Source organism: Sciurus vulgaris, assembly GCF_902686455.1.
Source record: "Sciurus vulgaris genome assembly, chromosome: 12".
Classification (NCBI taxonomy): Eukaryota; Metazoa; Chordata; class Mammalia; order Rodentia; family Sciuridae; genus Sciurus; species Sciurus vulgaris.
The window spans coordinates 74589583-74611885 of NC_136473.1; the positions used below are offsets into that span (position 1 = coordinate 74589583).

General features: G+C 38.9%; 2 protein-coding genes across 8 annotated transcripts in view; one reads left to right on the forward strand and one right to left on the reverse strand.

Moving 5' to 3' along the window:
* LOC306642093 (UPF0739 protein C1orf74 homolog) overlaps positions 1-22303 on the forward strand; it is a 122737-nt gene that overhangs the window by 28752 nt on the left and 71682 nt on the right. The window lies entirely within an intron of this gene.
* HSD11B1 (hydroxysteroid 11-beta dehydrogenase 1) overlaps positions 19727-22303 on the reverse strand; it is a 54446-nt gene continuing 51869 nt past the window's right edge. For both annotated transcript variants that reach the window (XM_079107524.1, XM_079107523.1), the window contains 2 exons: positions 22056-22199; positions 19727-20150 (listed from right to left, as the gene is read on the reverse strand). In XM_079107524.1, coding sequence (XP_078963650.1) covers positions 19933-20150; positions 22056-22199 — 362 coding nt within the window. In that variant the 3' untranslated portion in view covers positions 19727-19932. The remainder of the gene's footprint in view (positions 20151-22055; positions 22200-22303) is intronic.

Genomic DNA, 22303 nt, shown 5'->3' on the forward strand with positions numbered 1-22303 from the left:
AGGTTTAATCTTGAAACTGAGCACCTGGCATCGATTGACCAGCACTCTGTGCTTCTCCTCATTTCCTGGTTTACTGGGAACCATGGCTTCCTTGTTGATTGTCATATTCTGGAACTTCCGGACAGAGACTCCTTGATAGATGCTGGGCCTTGTTTGGGCTCCCCTGAAGGGAAAAACTCTTTGGTTTATAGCCTGGTTGCTTTACTTCCCACAATATCATACAAGCATGTGTGGGATTATGAGATTTTATTGTAGAATTGGGGTTACTAAACGGGATACCAATTATGAAAAGAAAACAAACTTATGCTAAAATGGTTTTTCCCATATTTCAAGAGACAACACTAAGAAGTTAAAGACTTCATGGGAACCCCCTTTTGGGGGTTCTATTTTTGCTTCTCTTTCCAGTCTACTGGGTGATTTCCTACTAAACTTTTGGGAAATGGCAAGTTTACTCTAAGAGTTGTTTTTGTCTTAGAATCTTTTTCTATACCCCCCAACAGTGTTTTCTCAGCAATGCATTCCTGGAGTCCAAGTTATTTATTTCAGAATAATGCCACGGGCACTCTTTTTTTTTTTTTTTTTTAATTTTAATTCCTTTTACACAAATGGGGTACAACTTTCGTTTCTCTGTTGTACACGAAGGAGAGACATACCATTTGTGTAATCATACATGTACATTGGGTAATGATGTTTGTCTCATTCTATTATTTTTCCTTCCCCCCACCCCCTCCCCACACCTCACTTTTCTCTATACAATCCATCCTTCCTACATTCTTGTCTCCCTCCCACCCCCCATTATGTATCATCATCCACTTATCAGAGAAATCATTTGGCCTTTGTTTTTTTGGGATTGGCTTATTTCACTTAGCATGATATTCTCCAGTTCCATCCATTTACCTGCAAATGCCATAATTTTATTCTTCTTTATGGCTGAATAATATTCCATTGTGTATATATGCCACAGTTTCTTTATCCATTCATCTATTGAAGGGCATCTAAGTTGGTTCCACAATCTAGCGATTGTGAATTGAGCTGCTATAAACATTGATGTAGCTGTGTCACTGTAGTATGCTGATTTTAAGTCTTTTGGGTATAGGCCAAGGAGTGGGATAACTGGGTCAATTGTGGTTCCATTCCAAGTTTTCTAAGGAATCTCCGTACTGTTTCACAGGCACTCTTAATAAGAAAATACATGATGGTCTTGGCACCTTGCTATAGTTTGGATTGGGAATGTCCCCCAAAGGTTCATGTATTAAAGAGTTGGCTCCAGCTTACTATTAGAAGATGGTAGTATCTTTAAGAGGTGGGGCCTTGTGGGACGTGTTTAGGTCATTGGAGGTATGACTTTGATTGGCCTCTTCTTCTCTCTCCTTCATTTCCTGGACATGATGTGAGTGGTTTTCTTTGCCACACTCTTCTGCTGTGATGTGCTGATTTGCCTCAGGCCCCAAAACAATGGCATGATCATGGAGTGGAACCTTCAAAATATGAGCCTAAATAAATTGTCTTTATACACTGACTAGCTCAAGTATTTGCTGAAGAGAAGGAAAAGCTGACTAAGTTTGCACAGCAGTTCAGAGTTGGCATAATTAAATCTGTTTCTATTCAAAGTTTTCACAGACTCTGCTCTTTGGCCTTCAGAGTGTCTAACTGGTAAGCATTTAATTAGATGTTCACACAAACAACCCAAGGACAAATATTTATTCTTAGAGGTGATAAATTCTAAATTCATCAGGAGGAAAATATTTCCTCAACTCCTATACATTTGCAGGATTGCCTCTCTACAGGGAAATTATGACTTTACATTCATGACAGGATATAGTACTCAGTCCTTTTCATCTCTTTTGTGGCTTTGTATCACCATTGTTGGTAGAGGCTTTTTAGCATCATACAGCTTAAAAGTTGTGCTATAAGAGAGTTCAATACTGGCAAGAGCTTTATCTGTTGTAGAGATGCTGTGTGAGTTTTCAGAATCAAATTCATAGCCCTAACCTCTACCCCAAATAAAAAATAATAAAAGAAGGATATTAAATAAAGCTGGGAAGTTACGAAGGATGGAATCTCATGTGCGTATGTCTGATAACAAGAAAAATTCACAAAAAAGTGATATGAGAATCACAACCTTAAACAAAGCCCCCTGCAATCTTATACAAAAATATACTTCTGCTCATCAGCTGTCTGTTCTGACTTAGACAGATGCCACCCTTGTTATTGATCTTTGCAATAAAGGGTTATTGTTTCAAAAGATCTTATGTAACCCTCCTCATTTTGCCTTTAAAAACATGCCCTTGCCTTAGCCTCTTTGACTATACTCTGTTTAATATGGCATGTGTATTTCTATTGCACTGATATTTCAAAACAAATGAATCTTTGGAGAATTTCTCTTTCTTTCTTTTCTTTTTTTTTTTTTTTTTAAGTTTGACAGTGCTAAAAATCTGAAAGACCAAACCATAAGGCACAAATAACTTTGGGTCTATTCTTGTGGGTCCAACATTGAACAAGGAACAAGTTACTTTTTGTCATAGCATCATGAGGAGGATGGGCTCACAGGCTTTCACTCTGAAGATCCCTGACCGGATGCAGCCTCAGGCCTGGGGTAGGTGAGCCGGAAGAAGAAAGAATACGGTAGACCAGACAAAGGAGGGCCTTCCAGGTACCCCATCTCTGTTTTGCTCCAAAGGACAAACTATATGTCCATCTTTAGGGCAGTTTGGTTCTTCCCTTTTAACCTTCATTTCACGTGTGTCTTCTTGAGCCTGCCAGAATATGAAATAATGCTTATTTCTGAATTAAATATCAGAATGACTTGTTCTCTCAGTATGAAATACTGCTTTCTAAACTTTCTTCTTTTTAGGGCTCAACTAAAGCTCCAAACTCCTCTCCACAGTGTATGTGAGTTGTCTAGTAAACAGAACTTGGGAACTCCTAGTTTATGACCAAAAACTTCACGTTATTAAAGAACATACTTACCAAATGTATTACTGAGTTACCAAAAATCATCTCCTAACACGAAATTAAAGATATGAAACTTCTATTCATTGAAATATGCTTCCACTTCCTTTTCTTCCTGTACATATTGTTTTTCTTATTGCTTAGGCAGTCAACCATTATAAATGTTTCCAGCTGAGCATCCCGAGAACCTCAACAGTAGTGAGTGTGCTGACAGTCTAATGTGGGAGATGCTGCCTCTCTAATAAGGTTAGTTATTTACTAGTGTGGTCCCCTTTCTGAAAGTGACAATTTCCCTTCTTGGCGCAGCCTCTAATTATTTCACAAATGGCCTTGCTTTCCAAACTGAGATATCTTCCAGAGACTTTTTTCCCCTACATTTTACATATTTTCTGCATAACTTTCCAATCTAGTTTTTTACTTATCTCTAACAAAGAATATTTAAATTGATGTAGTAAAATTGAACTACGTCTAATCTCACTAAGAAAATGGATGCAGTAGTTTTTTGTCGGACTGCTTGGCAGAGAGCACTTGAGTGGCTTACATTGGAGATTGATCAAGAAGGTAAAATAGGACTGGAGATGTGACTCAGTGGTGGAGCACTTGCCTAGCATGCTTGAGAACCAGGGTTCCAGCACCAGCACTGCCAAAAAAATTTAAAAAAAAAAAAAAAAGGAAGAAAAAGGTGACAAGTAGATAGAAAAATATTCAGTTTTGTAAAAATTATGGAACCACTAAAAGATTTTTTAAAAATATATATTTTTAGATATCAATGGACATTTATTTATTTATTTATAGGAGGTGCTAAGAATTGAACCCAGTGCCTCAAACGTACTAGGCAAGTGCTTTACCACTGAGCTATAACCCCAGCCCAATATTTTTAAAAATACAAAAATAAGTACTTTAATCCTACTACCAATCACAAATCAGTTTCATATATTAGTTTTTGTCCACATGCGTGTGTATTTTTATACATATTTTGAGTGTAGTTAAATCTATAATTATGTCTATTCTTAATACTAAATCATAATTATTTTTCATTTTTTAATTTTTCCATATTTTTTGTCTTTTAATGCTGTCATGATCCTTTATAAGTATACCACAATCTATTTATTAAGAAGTAGCCATGCAGCCTAGTATTACTCAAAATAATTATTAACCACTGATTATGCAATGTAAATACAATTGAATTCACATAATAAAAATGAAATTTGGACTGTAATTTTCTGTAATTATAATAATTCAGAGCTAAGATAACTTCCAACTTTGTAATAAGATTTTTAAACTTTTTTTGGAGAGTGAGTACTGGGGAGCAAACTCAGAACCTTGAACCTGCCAGGTAATGCTCTACCACTGAACCACATCCCCACAAGATTTATTTACATATCACTTCTGTTTCTGCTCTTCAAGGCTGTAGCTCATCTGAAGCACTCTGCCTTGAATGGCAGCCAGGAATAATTGATTGGCAGGTGCACTCAGAAGTTGGACTGCTTGATCTTGAAGTTGAACTTAATCACTTTAAACCTTACCACTTACTGTCTGTTTAAGTTTGGTAAATTATCTAACCTTTTTGCATCTGGGTTTCCTCCCTTGTAAGATAACAATAGTAGTATCTAGTTGGGTGTAGAACATGTGCTTATCACCCATAAGACTCTGGTTTCAATTCCCAGCACTGGGAAAAAACAAAGCAATAAATCTAGTTTACAGTATTATTTTAGGATTACATCAAATATACTCATAATGCACTCAATAAATGTTAGCAATCACTATTGCCATAGCAACATCTGCAATTGGGAACATCTACCTGTGACTTTTTAATCGTTATGATAAAATTGATTCTCATCAGCTCTACAATTGAATGAAAATGGAAGAGTGGTTAGTGGATGAGTACATTTTGTTTGATATAATTTTATAAAAACATCCATAGGAGGAAAAAAGAATCATTTAAAATCAATCACTTAGAAAGATTAATAAGCACGTGGCACCTCTCCATCCATGGAATAATGGCAAAAGTTAAAATGTACATTTTTAAGTTCACCCAACACAGATTATTTTAAAAATGTGTGTCACATTATACAACATAAAAGAAAAATATTTGAAGTGACTCATAGCGTCCTTCAAAGTAAGTGCTCTGTAGGCTATTTAACTTCTATTTTAAGTCACACCAAACCAAATGTGCTCTGGGATAAGTAATGGGAATCATAATAGCACACCTACTTCTTAGGGTTGTTTTGAAGATTTAAATGCATTAATATTCAGAGTAGAATAGTGCTTGAACATAGTAAGTACTACAGATGTGTTTGCTAATAAAATAAAAATAAAATTGTCCCAATATGGTGAAACTCTTACTAGTTTTTGCACAGTGTGATTTGTAATTTTGTTCATATGAAAGTTATACAAAGAAATTTTATTTATATGGAGATTTTCTATTTTTTACCTTTTACAGATCATGTTGCAAATGGGCATCTTTTTGCAGATCTTTTTTGTTTGCTTTTCTCTTAAAAATATTTTCTTTAGGGTAAACTCCCTGGAGTGGATTTTATGGTGCAGGTTAGTGAATAAGCATTTTTGTTCTGACAAGAATACTGTTTAGAACTGGGCTTTGGGGCAGTTGAAATTGCCAGAGTTGGCAAGATCAAGAGAGCTGCCCAGATGTGGGGGTGTTCCCAATAGCTCAAGGGCAAGATCAAGAAAGCTATCCAGAGGAGGGGGTGTTCCCAACAGCTCAAGGGCTCAGGGCTGCTAGGTGTTAGTGGGAGGCAAAAACCGGGGTGATGTGGTACAAGGAGAAATGGCTGGAATCCGGAGAGATGACTTTTAGATCCATTTACACCTCTTCTTTGAAATGCAAAATTGTTGTGTTACCAGGATGTTTCTTCTTTCTTTTCTATTTCCTTTTTGGCAGTACTAGGGATTGAACCCAGGGGCTTTCTACCACTGAGCTACATCTTCACCCCTTTTTATTTTGAGACAGACTTGCTAAATTGCTGAAGTTGACCTTGACCTTGTGATCTTCCTGCCTCAGACTTGTGAGTAGCTGGGGTTAAAGGTGTGGCCACCATGCTCGGCTCAGGGTCTCTGTTTCTACTAAAGACTGTCTTTGTACAGGGGCTGTGAATGCATTATTTCTCAAAAATTAAATACCTTATACATGCTAAGAACTGCATTTAGTACTAGGGATGCAACAGTAAGAAAAGTACAGTCAGTGTCTTCACACATTTACACACAGACCCAGAAGAGAATTTTAAAGGTAAATTTAAGGTGCAATAAACTCAAGTGATGGATGTAGAAAATTGTAGAGGCATGGGACAGAGTTGGGGGATCATCTATCCCAACCTTAAGAGGTGAGCCTGGGTGGCAGGAAGAACATTTTCCTAGAGGCGATGATGGTCAGGCTAAGCCTTAAAAGGTTGAGCAGAAAAAGGGAGAATGAAGAGCACTCTGAGCGGAGAAGATGGCAGGGGCTTTCGGAGGACCACAATTTGGAGTTTTTACGGACCACCGTACCCAAGAATGGCTTTGGATATGAGCCTACCTCCACTCAGAGCTGCCTGTCCTGGTTTCCGGGTGCCTTTTTGTTTCTTTCTGTCAGGCTTGGAGCACCTTGTTTTTGAGGATGACCACTAGCTGTCGCTATTGAACAGGTCCTCCTCCTCGCAGCTCAAGGCCAAGCTCAAGGCTGCCAGGGCAGGGCTGTCACCAGATGGCTGAGTTGGCCTCCTCTAGGTTTGTTCTTGGGCTGCGAACAGTGACTTGCTTGTGGGCTCCTTCAAGAGGAGGTGGTAGTAGAGTCTTGCCAGGAATCCCATGGTGCTGCGTTCAGCCACTGGGTGGGGCTGCCACCCCGGAAGGCAGAGGGAGGCCTGTGACGGGAAGTCCAGTCAGGGTCTTGCTCTTTGGTGGTGGGGTGGGCTAGCTTTTGGGTCCACTGTGTCACCTGGGGCTCAGGGTGCCACAGGACTGTCCAAAGACAGCAGGAAACCCAGAAACACCTCACCCCAACAGTCCCAGATCAGCCAGTCTCTTCGCACAGAGACATGTGAACGCTGTGTCCTTTGGGCCTTAGCCCTCATGGCATAGGGCTCTTTGGCATGCCCCCAGGTTTTGCAAAATGCTCATGTGTCCTCCTCTGTGGCCTCTGTTTTCTTACCCACCTTCTCAGAAACTCCTTTCTTTAAAGCCTCCCCAATTTAGCTGCTGTTCATCTGGCATTTTTCTATTTTTTTTTTAAATGATATAATGATGTCTCCTTTAATTCCTAAATTTTGAGGTTCTATCATACCTTCAGGAAAACAAATTCTTACTTATCAAATGAGGCACAAACTACAAATAGCTCAAATTGCTTTTCTGAGAGAAAATTCACATGCCATAAATTTAACCCATCTGAAGTGTTGAATTCAACAATTTTCCATATTTTCACAGAGTTGTGCACCTGCCATCCCATAAATAATTTTAAAACATCATCTCATTCTTGTATCCTGTATCCTCATACGGGTCATGGTTAGTTTGAATAGATCTTCTGGTGAATTCCTGAAGATTTTCTAGATACAAGATCATGTTGTCTGCATGTTAACTTCTTGTCAATTTAGATGCCTTTTATTTTTTAAAAATCTTTTATTTGTTCTAAGAGTTGTACATGACAATAGAATGCATTTATGCATTTTGATAAATCATATAAATGGAGTGTAAGTTTTCATTTTTCTGATTGTACCTATTATAGGATCACATTGGTCATGCAGTCTTATATGTATATCATTTGACTCAGCTATCCACTGCTTGGTATATACATTTTTCTATTTTTTAAGTATTAATTTATATATCTATATCTATAACATATCTATATGTAGTTACATACAGTATATGTAAATACAAAATGATATGTAATATAGTTTTACCATATATATATGTAGTATATAAGTACTTACATATTATGCTATAATTGTATATATGATTACCATAGTCAAGCAAACTAACATACCCATTACTCACATAGTTAAACTTTGGTATGTGTGTGCGGGGAGAGGGGGCCATGAAAGAACCTAAAGTCTCTCTTAGTAAAGTTCTAGTATATAATACAATTTTGTTAACTGTCCTCCTTCTGGTGTAGTGTTAAGCTGTGCCATTCTGGCATATTGACTACTTAAGTTAAAGGCACTTATGAAACATCAGGGTCAAAAGATCACTCTGACCTTTGAGCTTTTTTTTTTTTTTTTTTTTTTTTAAAGCACAAGTTGCAATTCCTATGAGATACTTGTCCTCCTTAAACTAAGAAAAAAAAGCAATATTTTTATTGTTAAGGACACGAAATTGAGGCCAAGAGAAAAATGTGCAAACCAACCTTGTTAAACTAATTTTTATCCTTTTAGTCACTTCTGTGTCCCGTTAAATATCTGAGCCCTTATCAGATTTTCATGGTCTACCATTCTTTGTCCAATTCAGCATATAAGTAACTGACTCTAACTGCTTCTTTTGATCTTCATTTCCTTATGAGAGTTCTAGTGCCACAAAATTTTATTAAATATATTTGAAAGCTTTTCTTTTATTAATTTATCTTATGAAATTTAATTCTTGGGTCCAGCAGGGATCCTCATTGAGGTGCCATCCCCTACCTGGTAGTTAGCTCTCTAGGCTTATTTAACCTGTGTAAATGAAGCTATGTGTTCTGATTTCTATCTCCCCATCCCCCATTTTGACTCCAATGGTAACCATTGAACAATGTTCTACCTTTCGATACTAAGTATTTTGAGTTTTTTTTTGTTATGATTCTGCATTAAGTGAAGTTATGCTGTGTTTATCTTTCTGTTCTAGCTTATTTTACTTAGCATAATGTCCTCTAAGTTCATACATGTATACATGTTGCAAATGACAGGATCTCCTTTTTTAAGGTCTAATAATATTCCATTATGTGTATACATATATATGTACATATGTACATCATGTGTATATTGTGTGTGTGTATATATGTGTATTCACATACATTTATGTATATATTTGTGTACATACACACACACACACACACACACACACACACACCATGAATAATGACATGATGATAAAGGTGCAGACACCTTTATCACAGGATGATTTAATTTCTTTGAGGGTACTCAATAGAAGGATTGCCAAGTCATACTTGTCAATATAAAACAAAAACAAAACAAAATAAAAAGTAATCAGAGATTCTTCAAAGAATAGTGATATTTACTTGGGAGTGTTACAATGGGAATATGCATTGCATAGTAAACTATGGGCGCATTCAAATAAGTAGAAGGGTAAGTTTTTAAAGGCAAAAATGAGGAGGTTGCATCAGTTATTTTCAAACAATAATCCTTGGTTTCAGTGGTTAATAAAAAGTGTCCTAAGTCCAAAGATGAACAGTTTGTGGAATTATTTTTGTATAAGGCTGCAGTGGCCTCTGTGCAATCTCATGGTTCCAGCAGAGTCCTTTGTGATAGTTATTCTCAGGCAAAAAAATCTCAGGTCAAGATTTCTTCCTTCATAACCTCCTAGCTTTATTTACTTTTTGTTGTTGTTGTTGTTGTTGGGTTGACATAAGTGAGTCCATTTTTTTTCTTTTTTAAGAAAATTTGCTCTAGTTAGTTATACATGACAGTAGAATGCATTTTGACACATCGTACATAATTGGAGTATAACTTCTCATTCTTCTGGTTGTACATGATGTAGAATCACACCAGTCATGAAATCATATATGTATATAGGATAATAATGTCCAATTCATTCTACTGTCCTTCCTACCCTCAAAGTCCCTCCCCTCCCTTCACTCCCCTCTGTCTAATCCAAAGTATCTCCATTTTTCCTTAGCCCCCTTATTGTGAATTAATATGCACATACTGGAGAAAACATTTGACCTTTAATTTTTGGGATTGGTTTATTTCACTTAGCATGATATTTTCCAGCTCCATACACCTACCAGCAAATGCCATAATTTCATTCTTCTTTAAGACTGAGTAATATTCCATTGTGTATATATACCACAGTTTCTTTTTCCATTCATCTGTTGAAAGGCATCTAGGTTGATTCCATAGTTTGACTATTGTGAATTGAGCTTCTGTAAACATTGATGTGGCTGCATCACCGTAGTATGATGATTTTAAGTCCTTCGGGTATAAAGTGAGGAGGGGGATAGCTGGTTCAAATGGTGGCTCCATTCCAAGTTTTCTGAGGAATCTCCGTACTGCTTTCCATAATGGGTGCACCAATTTGCAGTCCCATCAGCAATGTATGAGTGTACTTCCCTCCTGCCACACATCCTTGCCAACATTTGTTGTTGCTTGTATTCTTGATAATTGCATTCTGACTGGAGTGAGGTGAAATCTTAGAGTAGTTTTGATTTGCATTTTGACAACTCTCCCATTTCTTTCATGTTCCCTAATCTTAGTCAAGATCTTTCTATGAAAACATCACTGAACAATCATCCGGTAGTTAGGTTTTGGTTGATCCTTGTGGATTGGGATGGATCTCTCCCAGTTGTTGTTCTGGTCTCGTCTCACTTCAGGGGATGCAGTAGGTGGGTGGGGTGTAGGGTAAGGGATGGGCAGTGATTGACCACTGGGAGTCAGTGTCAAAACCCTCTTAGCCCCATTTGAGCAAAGGAGGTTTAGCAGGAGTGGTTCTCAGACTATGTTTACCTGAAGTGCATTATAAAGTTTTATTCTCTCTGTCCTGTGGGTGATAGCTATCATTTCAAAGCACTGGGCCAGCATTATTTTATTAAGAGTTGTACTTCTGCAGAATTTTGACAGGCAATAGGTACAAAGTTTAAAAAGGAAAATATAGAATAACATCAAAAAACCCCCCAAACAATCCCATGGCATTTGCCAAAAACTGGTGACCCCCCTGGGGAAGGATGGAAACTAGGGGTGCTGAGATGTTGACATTGTGAAACGTCATGAATACTCATACAGAGTGGCCGATGTATGTCCCTTTCCCTTACTAGTACAAATTAGCTTATTTACTTACTTCCCTTGAGAAAGTAAGGGATGCTTCTGGGACTTGTTAGTATTTGTGTCCCAGAGCACTGGGTGAGTACAAATGAAGAAATTTCTTGGAAAATTCTTAGACTTAGGCAATATCAGAAGGGGTGGTACCCTACAGCACCTTGACAGGGGAATGGGAGTTCATCTTGAGCCAGGAGAAGGTCCGACCCATAACTCAAGTCCTAAAGAAGTGGTTAGAAGCCTATGCTGCCTTCTTACTCTAATGCAACTTTAGAGTCATGTGTCTAAAGGAGACGTGTAGTAAAAACTACTGGGGTTTGAGAAGCAAAGATTAGAATTCATATTTATTTTATCTTGTCCTTTAAAGATGTTTATGTCTGCATGTTGTATGTTAGTAATTATTATATGCATATGTTACATAAATGATTATTGTATCTCCTTTAGAAGTATATATGCTTAATCACAATTTTTTAATGATTTAATGATGAAGTATGTGATCAAAAGCTTTGGACACCACCACTCTGGAGAATCTTTAATTCAGTCCCTTGAAGTCCCTTGAAGTCTGTCATATAGACTATTGTCTCACTCTGTTTTCTGTTGTTATAACTGAATACCATATTGGGTAATTTGTAGAGAAAAGATATATTTGGTCTGTGATTTTGGAGGCTGGGAAGTCCAAGAGTATCCCTTCATACCCAGCCTCAGCATCTGCTAAGGGCCTTGTTTGTACATCATCATAACATAGCAGAGAGCAGCATGCAGTGAGACAGAGCAAGCAAACCAGAGAGCTTGATTTAAAAAAAAATTTTCCAGGAAAGGTCACTATTAATAGGATAACCTATCAATCCATTACTCTGTGAGTTAATTACTTCATCCATGAGGTCAAAATCAGCACAGAATAATAGCCAAAAGATTCCACCTCTCAACACTGATGCTTTGGGGATAAATTTGTAGCACATGAACTTTTGGGAAACACATTCAGACCACAGCAACCATCCTCTGGGATGGGTCTGAGATGCTGGCTGAGAGCAGTCTAGCCCAGGAAAACAATCTAGTATACATGGAGAACAGAAGCATAGATGCTCTGGGGAAAGACTTGGTATAGAGATAAGACTTAACTGTCCTTGAGAATAGTTCTCTGGGAACAGCAGGTGGGAAGCCTGTCAATGAGAGTCATCTCCTCTGAAGATAAAAAGACAGGACTCAGAGAATTTCTAGGGCAGTAAAACTATGTATGATGTTATAATGATGGATATTTGTCATTATACATTTGTCCAAACCTTTAGAATATATAGTACCAAGAGTGAATCCCAATATAAATGATGGATTTTGGGTGTCAATCCTCCGGGCTCCCTCACACCTGATATCTAGAACCTTTGATTACACTTTTTTTTTTTTTTTTTTTTTTTTTAACCAAGGTGAGGGATTAACAGTTTCCCAAAGGGAAATCTGAAGAGGTGGAAGGCCTAGCGTGATTTCCAGTATGGAGCCATATGGACCAATTAGAATCTTACAGATAGTCCGTGGGAATGGATGCTGTCGGTGTGCTTGAGAGCCTGATATCTTAGGAATTATGTGTCCTTTCTGCTTTGGTGGTGATTTACACTTGTGACAAATGCCTGCTGGCCTAAGAGAACCCCGAATTTTGTTTGGATTGGCAAAATACCTGGTTGAAAATCCATTTATCGACTTCTCCTGCTGGGAAAGGTGATCATGTAATGTGGATCTGAATGAAGGGCTTCCCAGGATGTACTCTCTCAGGGATTGAATTCAGCCCACATGCATCTTCTGCCTTTCACCTTGTCTTTTCTCTTGCTGAGGGAAAAAAAAAAAAAAAAAAAAAAAAGAGTAATTCTGAAGGCAGAGCAGCTGTCTCAAGGCCACACAGCTATGAGGAGGAAGATGGATAGCTGAGTGGAAAGACAGAAGAAGCCTGGCTCTCTGAAGACTCTGGTCTGCCCCACCCAGACTTTTATTATGGGAGGAAAGTAAATCTCTACATGATTCAGCCGTGTCAGACGGTTGAATTTTCTGTTACTCTCAGGGGAAAGCAGGGCTTACAAATATGAAAGTCTAGACTGTAGGACTCTCTGACACTTTGAGGCTGTTGGTTCCATCCATATGCCAATGCTCTTAGAACTGAAGAGTGTGGACATCCCATGTCTTTGGGAGCCCCGCTTCCCTCTCTTTCTCTGGCAATCGGAGCCAAGCTAGTCAGCTTGGCCGTGCTTGCTGACAGGGAAAAAAAAAAAATTCAGTTTGATTCATGTTATCAGAGTTTGATTTCAAATCCTGGAGGGGCGAGACAGTGAGCTGACTGTTTAAAAGGAATTAATTCTGTCGGGAATGCGGAAGAGAGAGTCACTATGGTGTGCCAGAGTCAGCTGTCGAGGCTTGAGAAGCCCATGATACCCATCTCCTCATTCACAGAGAGCCACATCACGTGGGAGGCTTAAAACTGACCATTTACATATTTACATGCCAGAAATAGGCAGATGCTACACATCAGAAATTCAGGCATTTACCCCTGCTTTTTTCTGGAGCGCTAGTTGTTAAACAGGGACCAAAAAGAAGCAAGATCTAATTTAATATTAACATCATCGATACTGTTTCACTGCTTACATTGTTCTCCTACTCACCCGGGTCATCTGAAAAACTGCAAGTGGGCAGAATCAGGGAAATGTCTATTTACATAGAACAGTCCGAAGTCTTTAGTTTGTCTTTGGGCCTGAGGAAAACTAATTTCAACTTGACTTTGGATGTAGATTTGCCCTTTGATCATATTCCTGTCTCAACACTCATCTCTCCTCCTGATCAGCCTTCCTTCCTCCATCCTGTTGACAATCTGCAGGGCTCTTCTCTTACGAACCTGGCTTTTTGCCTGTCCTGCGTCAGCCCCAGAAACTCTGCATTCTGGGTCTGATGCAATAGCTCATCATTGGCATCCAGACCCCTCATGTTTTTCTCTGGCTCAGCACCAATGTGGCAGGTGTTCCTCTAGGTGCTGGGGTATAAGAAACTAAGCAGACAAAACTCCTGTCCTCATGAAGCTGTAACAGCGCTGCCCATTTTTTGAAGTGTCCTTTGATTACCCCTCCTTTTCCCTGGCATTCTAAATTCTAAAGGAAAGCCATACCTAAATATTAAGATGGTAACTGCTAAATAATCTTTCTTTAGCTTTACAGAACTCAGAACGTCTGGTGACCTTCAGTTAACACTGGAATGTGTAACACCCTTCTTATTCTTTAATTCCATGTATTTACTAACTAGACCTAGCATGTAAATTGCTGTAATATTTAACTTGTAACTTTGTAACTAGCCTCAGACACAGACCTGGATGACAAAGACCCCTCTCAGCACATAGTCTTCCTGCCCATTTCTCCCTGTTCCTCCTTTCCCTCCCTATAAAAGCCCTATGCATTCCCTGAGTTCCTCAAGATGGAACTTTGAGAATAATAGCTCCTCTATCTTCTCAGGGTGGGCATTGAGTAAACCTCCTTTCCTTCCCACCAACTCTCATCTCCCAAGCATTGCCTTTCAATTGGCAAGCAGCTGGACTTGGGTCTGTGACAAAGCCAGTTCTAGGAGGAGGAGCGTGGCAGATGGTATTTTCCAAAGGTGGATACTTTAGTATGTTGCCTATCCCACATGTAGTTCTTATGATGTAACGCTGACACTTCTCCAACAAGAGGTGAGGTTTGTGTTCTCTTCTCCTCAAAATGTGTGGGTCTTCAGAACTGCTTTGACCACAAGTGTATGATTGGTCCTAGAAGGCAATTCAACTTCTGCCTGACTCTTTCTCTTAGGACTTATGGCTGGAGTCCTGAGGCTCTGTAAGAAGTTCAGCAGCTCTGAAGTTGCCAATCTGAGAGACAATAGAAAGGTAGAGAGATGCCCAAGATGCTCTTCAGGCCCCAGTAGCTATTTCAAGTCCCAATTGTTTAGGTACTTCTAACACAGGTGCCAGACATGTGCATGAGCAAACTATCTGATGATTCTTTTAAGCCACTGCGGTCTCAGTGATGGAGCAGTAATTAAGTAACCCACCTGATCTCTGCCCAGGCTGCTCATTTGTGAGTGGTCCACATATTTCATGTTTTAAGGCACTAAATTTGGGGATGTTTGTTAGGCAGCCATAGTAATTTGAACAGGGACAGAAAATAAACAAGATAATTAACAAAAAAAGGGGGGCGGGCAGGAGATATAAAAATCAGAGAAGGGGACTGGGGAGATAGCTCAGTCGGTAGAGTGCTTGCCTTGTAAGCCCAAGGCCATGGGTGTGATCCCCAGCACCAAAAAAACAAAACAAATAAAAATCAGAGAAGGGAGATATAACATATCTGGGCAGTTCTGAAATTTCATTTAGGGTGGTTAAGGTAGGCCTAGTTGAGAAGGCAACTTTTGAGGAAAAAACTGAAGGAAGAGAGAAGCCGGCCTGTGAGTCATTCCAGGCACACAGAATGTGCTGAACGCATTCCAGGAATAGGTAGGCCAATGTGGTGGGAGAGGGGAGGGGAAGCTAGTAGGAGAGTAGGTCTAAAAGCTAATGAGGAACGAGATCATGTGGGATTTTTAGGTCTCTGTAAGACTTAGATCTTTATTCCGAGTGGGTTTTGATGTAGGTATGACATGATTCTGTTTTAATCATATCACATTTTTCCTAGAAGTGAAACTCTCTGTCAAGAGACCTGTACCTCTTGACTTGTCTTTGTTGGTAGCGCAAGGTTATGATATAACTGCCTGCATTCATTTCCTGGGGCTTCAGCAACAAAGTAGACTGGGTGGCTTAAAACAGTAGAAATTTATTCATTTTCAGTCTTGGAGGCTAGAAAATCGAAATCAGACTGCTGGCAGGGCCACAGTCCCTCTGCAGTCTGTGGAGAGGAATACTTTCTTTGCCCCTTCTTACTGCTGGTGGAGGTTTTTGTCCTTGACATTGGTTGCCTGCAGCTTCATCACTGGAATTCTGCTCCTGTTACCATACACTGTTCTCTCTGTGTGCCTTTACCCCCCCCATAGATGCCTCCTTGTAAGGACTCATATTGCCCATCCTCATTCACCATGACCTCATCTCAGTGTAACTAATGATCTATTTCCAAATAGAGTCATATTCTGAGGTACTAGGGATTAGGGTTTAAACCTGCCTTTTACAACTCGGTCCATCACACTACCATTTTAAGAACCTCAGGTCTACCCCTTAGGGCAAGACATTCCTAATTTTGTAAGGTCTGAGAATAATGCCTCATATAGTTAGCCTTCCCATTCTCCATCCCTGCTCATTCCATATGCCTTGGAGTTTCTTTTGTGTGAGTACATATAAGTCAACTTGATCCCTTCTTACTATGACATAGTGGTTTCATAATATTAATGTCCTCTAATTTAAACATTTTCCAGTGGGTAAACATTAAGACTGTTTTCAATTTTGTTTTGGCTATGACAAATGTAATACTTGGTGAAATTCTTATTTTCCTAATGATTAAAATAACTTCTTCATGGGAAGATATTATTTCTGTTTCAAAAGATATTGCTAGGTGGCCTCAACTATGGCCACTGTGCATGATAAATGGGAGAGAAGGAAGAAAGATGTTGTACTACCTGAGAGTTGGACTCAGATAAGTGGTAAAGCACTTTGAGAGGGGCACTGCCAAGGGGTAAACTCCTGGCTTAAGAGACATACACTGAATGGATATAAACTCAGTCTTCTTTTTTCCCTCCATAACACTGGAGTGCTCATGAATCCTTTCAGTGAGGGCAGAATTCCTTTTATAATTCACAAAGTGATGCTAAATTTTATGTCAGTGTGAGATGTGAGTGATATACACCTGGATTCCACATGTGATGTGAACATGGACATTGTGCCTTTATCATTAAGCTCATGATAAAGTAAGCTAGACAGGGCAGGTAAGTGAAACTGATCCAATGATAAGGGCCACTGTTCTGCTGGTGGACTACTAAAATTGGAAGTTGACTCCAGCTGCTGGAAACCCTGACACTTCTGAGAAGGGGGGACAGGGGAGCAGGTTAGGAACCCTTAAGATGATCTCTTGGACTATATAGAGGAAATACACATTTGTGTACATTGTGTTGTACAAATTGTAATATGTTTGTAAAGCAGTGGAATAATACTTATCATCCATTCGTGTACAATGAATCAAAATGCATTTTGCTGTCATGTATAACTAAATAGAACAAACAATAAAAAATTATATACATGTATGAATATGGCATAATGAATCCCACTATTATGTATAATTATCATGTACAATAAAATAAATCAAAAAATGTAAAATTATAAAAGCAAGTAGCAGAATTTTGGCATTTAGGTAAATTTAAAGCAATCGAATAATGTAACATTTATGGGTGGATACATATGTAATTAACATACAAGAACATGGATGTGAAACCTACAAACCAATTTTAAGATATAACTATTTTACCTATGGCAGAAAGGGAAGAGGTTCATGAGGTTACTTCTGAGTACAAAAGTCTTCGACTCCCTTTATAACATTTTATTAAGGAAAAAAGGTGTGAAGTCATCATGTAAAATTTTTTAATGTATCTGTTATTAAATATTAGTGAATATTAAAAAAAAGATGATCTCTTGGGAAGGGCTTATTGAATGCTGTCTCCTTGAGAACAACTGAAACAACTTGCTGATAAGGCAAACTGGGTTTCTTGCTTACCCAGGTAAAGAGGAGTACCACCTCGATACAGCCAGAGTCTACCAGAATGGGGAGGGTAAAGTCTGAGTGTTTATGAGGTGCTGGCATCTAGTTTAAGGCGGGGCTTTTGCAAGGTGGTTCAGTGAGTATTGGGTAAGGATTATAATACAGCAGTTTGGAATTGGTGAGCACAGTATAGCCAGGGTTTGGAAGTGAGGGATCCAGGGAGTCTTTAGGAGTAGCAGTCATTCAATGCTATTTATTGAAAAACTGAGCATTTTAAAATGGGCTTTTTACATTTATTTTACTGCACAAGTGTTTCTTGGAATAGTAAAGTCACACTGATAAGGACAATGGAATTTTAATGTCACATTAATGAAGATGATAAGCTATGTGGGTGTAGATGGTTTCAGTTCTCAGACCTCGTTTTTGAGATCATCTCCTTTAGATTCTGGGGAAGGATCTTGTAGAAAGCTTTTACCAGTCCCCAGCAAATTCTAACTCAGCTATAATATTGTCTCCATCCTTCATGAATGGAATTGCTATCCTTTCTCTTCTCATTCTGGAGGGGGAGCCTCATTTCTGCAAGAGATTGAGTGGTGTTGATCTGATTGATTAGAAACTGAGACGTCTATCAGATTGCATTTTGCTAGTGTCAGCCGTGCCTGCTTGTGTTTAGTATCCTGTCTAGTTAGAAACCAGACTTCATGCTTATGGTGTTTTTTCTTGCACACAAGTGCAGTCAGGCCTCTCTTACTGCCGTGTGTTGAGCATAACTGGAAAGGATCCCTATCTAAGACTAGCCATATTCACAATCTTTGCTCCAGTTTCTTTTCTATGTGGTTGGTGGGTTTCTATAGACTCTAATCTATCCTACTGCCCAGGCATTAAGATTCAGAGACAGGAAAGGATGTCTGTGTCTTAGCATCACTTAGCAGGACGCTATGTTTGGGAGTGTTGAGCTCATGCTGGGTCTATCTATCTATCTATCTATCTATCTATCTATCTATCTATCTATCTATCTATCTATCTTCATATTCCATCTATCTCTCTAGAACTACTTCCATTCATTTCCACCCTGCTTGGTGCATGGGGAAGCTGAAAAGTATGGTCTATACCAGTTTTTTGCTTTGCTCCCTGTTCAGCTAATGAAAAGTACTGACCAGAGATCAAAGAGGGGGAAAAAGTGAAGCTTGATGTTTATTGCCCCAGTTTTCTTCTTCTTGGTCTTTAGTGACTACATCCTCTAACCAAATGGCACAGCTCTGTCATGTGGCACTCTCCAAACAGGTCTGTCTATCATGGCTTCTGTTAACAGTACTGTCCTCTTGTGTCTACAGGCCTCTGGGTAGAAAGAACTGTAACTAGCCCTGAGATACTACACTATTGCTCGTGTAGGCTTTCCTCACACTTTTGTAGATAATCCCCTTTTTATTAGACTCTACTAAAATCATCTAACATGTGGGTACCATCTCTTACCTATTAGGTGCTGACCAATAGAGGGTTTTGCTGAGTTGTCAGTATAGCTGATGTTTTGTTTCCCATTTGGTCATAGTCAGGTGATACCTAGCAATGTTTGTTGAATGAATGCATGACTAAATGAGCAAGCGGTGGGATTTGAACTCCAATCCCTTCTCTCCAAACTTCCAATGTACTTTGAGAATATAGATAGATGCTTATGTAGATGCTTAATGGATTCTAAGAGAAATATACCAGCCTAAGTTCTGTGACTCAGGTTTCTAGGAACCCCTCCACCTTCTGAGTTTGCCTTAGTGACTTATGTTCAGGTGTCCTCCTTTTCAGAGAAGCAATGTACAATAATATGAAGAGTATCTGAAATATGCAGAAATGACAAAGATATGATGTCCACTAAATGATGAGTAGGATGGTTTCTTCAATTCAGAATAGATAAAAAGTTCAGACCACAAAATAAGAGATGAACATTGAAAAATGTCACTTGTAGTTTCTGGTTTTAAAGGAATCATGCTGAGTAAGCTCAAGTTATAGCTCCCAGTTTTGATTTTATAAAGTTTATGTGACCTTTATTATAATTAATATCATATTAAGCATCATAATATTATTACATATGAGGTAAATTGGATATAACTATCTTTTAATTATACCTAATGTTACTATCACTTCCACAAACGTAGGCTGTAAAGTGGTTCATGACATTTATTACAATTAAATTTCCACTGTGCAAGTGTTAGAGGAACTCCTTCCAATTGTGAGATGTACCCTGTGATTTGCATGTCTCTGGAAGCACTCTTTATCCCTTTCAGAAGGTATTTTCATGAATAGAGCTTGCAGAAATATTGGGCAGAATACTCCAAGATCCCTTACCATGGTCAGTCCTAAGGGAGTTACTAGTTGTTTAATAATCTGTCAAATTTATATTTCCTCAATGAGAGAAATTCCATGATCCTCCTCCCTGGATTTCCCAGCAGGAGAGCATTCCAGTATGAGGTGCCATAGTAAATTTCCTCTTTACGCAGAGCTGCCCCTTTGATGATCTCCAGGGCACAGTCCTCCTTTGGAGCTGCTTGTTCAGATAATACCCCAGAAGTTGCCTCCATGGCTGTTTCTGTAGAATGACAAGGGAAGTGTGGGGTTATCCAAGATGAGTAGAGAATATATGACTGAAGAACTGCAGGTAGCAATAGCATAGCAGTCAGGGGACTATTTACCAATGTCTGAAATCACATGTCCTATAGGGAATATATGGAGAGTTGGGTATGTTTAAAGCCTGTTGGTCCTAGAGACACCTTGGTTCTAACAGAGGCTTTGCCTCCCTGGAAAGAGATTTGTGGGGGCAGTTAGAGGTGATCAGTTGGGAGACTGAATCATGCTCCTATCTTGGGTGTTTTGGTTGGAGTGGGGAGTTAATACAGGAAGAGCAAAATAAGGACGAAAGTCACATGATGACCCAGCAGCTAACAGGAAGTGTCAGTGAGCAAAAAGAGCTGTATGGTGATGACTTACTGACTTGTCAAAGGAAAGATACAGCCCAGGTTTTTCCTCCTTTCTTAACATTAACCACTCTCACTGAGAAGAAATGCTACTGCTACCTTCTCTCTCCTTCCAAGTTTTCATGTCCTTCTCATACACCTTCCCTCTCTCTCCTTCCCTTTGTTGTTTCACTCTGTGCCTCTGTCTCTCCTGTTCTGTAACTGCTACTCAATTATTCTTTCTTTCTTTCTTTCTTTTTTAAATTTCTTGGGTACCAGGGATTGAACTCAGGGGCACTCAACCCCTGAGCCACGTCCCCAGCCCTATTTTGTATTTTATTTACAGACAGGGTCTCACTAAATGACTTTAGTGCCCTGCTTTTGCTGAGGCTGGCTTTGAACCTGTGATCCTCCTGCCTCAGCTTTCCAAGCCATTGGGATTACAGGCATGCACCACCATGCCTGGTCTCAATTACTTTTTAAATACACTTTTATTTTAACATTTGATGAATGTTTTAGATAAACTTACATTTGGACTTAGAGAAAACTTGTAAAAATTGTACCAAGTGTCCTCTTATATACCACGTCCTACTTCTCCTGATTGTCATATTATGCATGATCACTGTGCAATGATCAAGAATAAGTATAATAAAATTAACTTTGTTACAGAACTTATTTTTCCTTAATGTCTTTTTTGTGTGCTAGGATTATATCCAGGATTTTACTTAGTAGAAATTTCTTCTTATTTTTTCTCCAACCTATGACAATTCTTCAGTCTTTCCTTGTCTCTCATGACCTTGTTACTTTTGAACAGTACTGATCAGTTGTTTTGAGGAATGTCCCTGCATTTGGGTTTATCCATTGATCTGATTTGGGTGAGGTGATACATTTTGGGCAAGAATACTAAAAAATTGATATTGTGTACTTCTTAGTGTCAGTGGATACTAAGGGCTTATGTTATAAGCGTGTATTGCTATTTATATTACTAAGAGAAACACATTTGTATTTTATAAGTCTTATGTAAAAAAAGTAAGCTGGGTGTGGTGGCACAGACCTGAAATTCTAGCTACACTGGAGGCTGAAGTGGGAGGATCACAAGTTCAAGGACAGCCTGAAACACTTTAAGACCTTGTCTCAAAATAAAAATGAAAAATAGGACTGAAAATATAACTCAGTGGTCAAGCATCTGCCTACCAAGCATAAGGCCCTGGGTTCCATCCCTAGTACCAAGAAAAAAAATGTAACGGTCATTGAGAGTCCATGAGGGAATAAGATATTCAGGGAAGGATAAGGTGATGAATGTGGTGTCACTTAATAAACTTGGTGGTCAGAATGGAAAGGAGGGTCAAAGAGTGGTTAGAGACTCCACCAGTGACAGAAGTGCTTCATTAGTGAGAGGGCTCTGGACTTCTGTCAGTCACTGCATCTTGTTGAGTGACTCATGTGTCAGGGACTACGGTACCTCCCTTTACCACCCTTTATCCAAAAAGTAAGGCAGATAGTCCAACTGTTGATCATTTATTCCAGTATTTTAACCTTACCTGTGTTTATGAGGCCCAGCACACACAGAGTGATTGACACATTGACCTTGGACAGTAAATATTCTGTCCTAAGGGAAGAGAAGAACCCATCCAGGGCAAACTTGCTTGCAGAATAAGGAGCAATCAGAGGATAAGCTATTTTCCCTAAATGATAGATTAAAGAAATGGGTTAACAAGGCAATTCATTTCAGTTTTTGACAACTTATTTTGATTTGTGATAGGTTTTGTAACCCCTATGGAGTACCTCT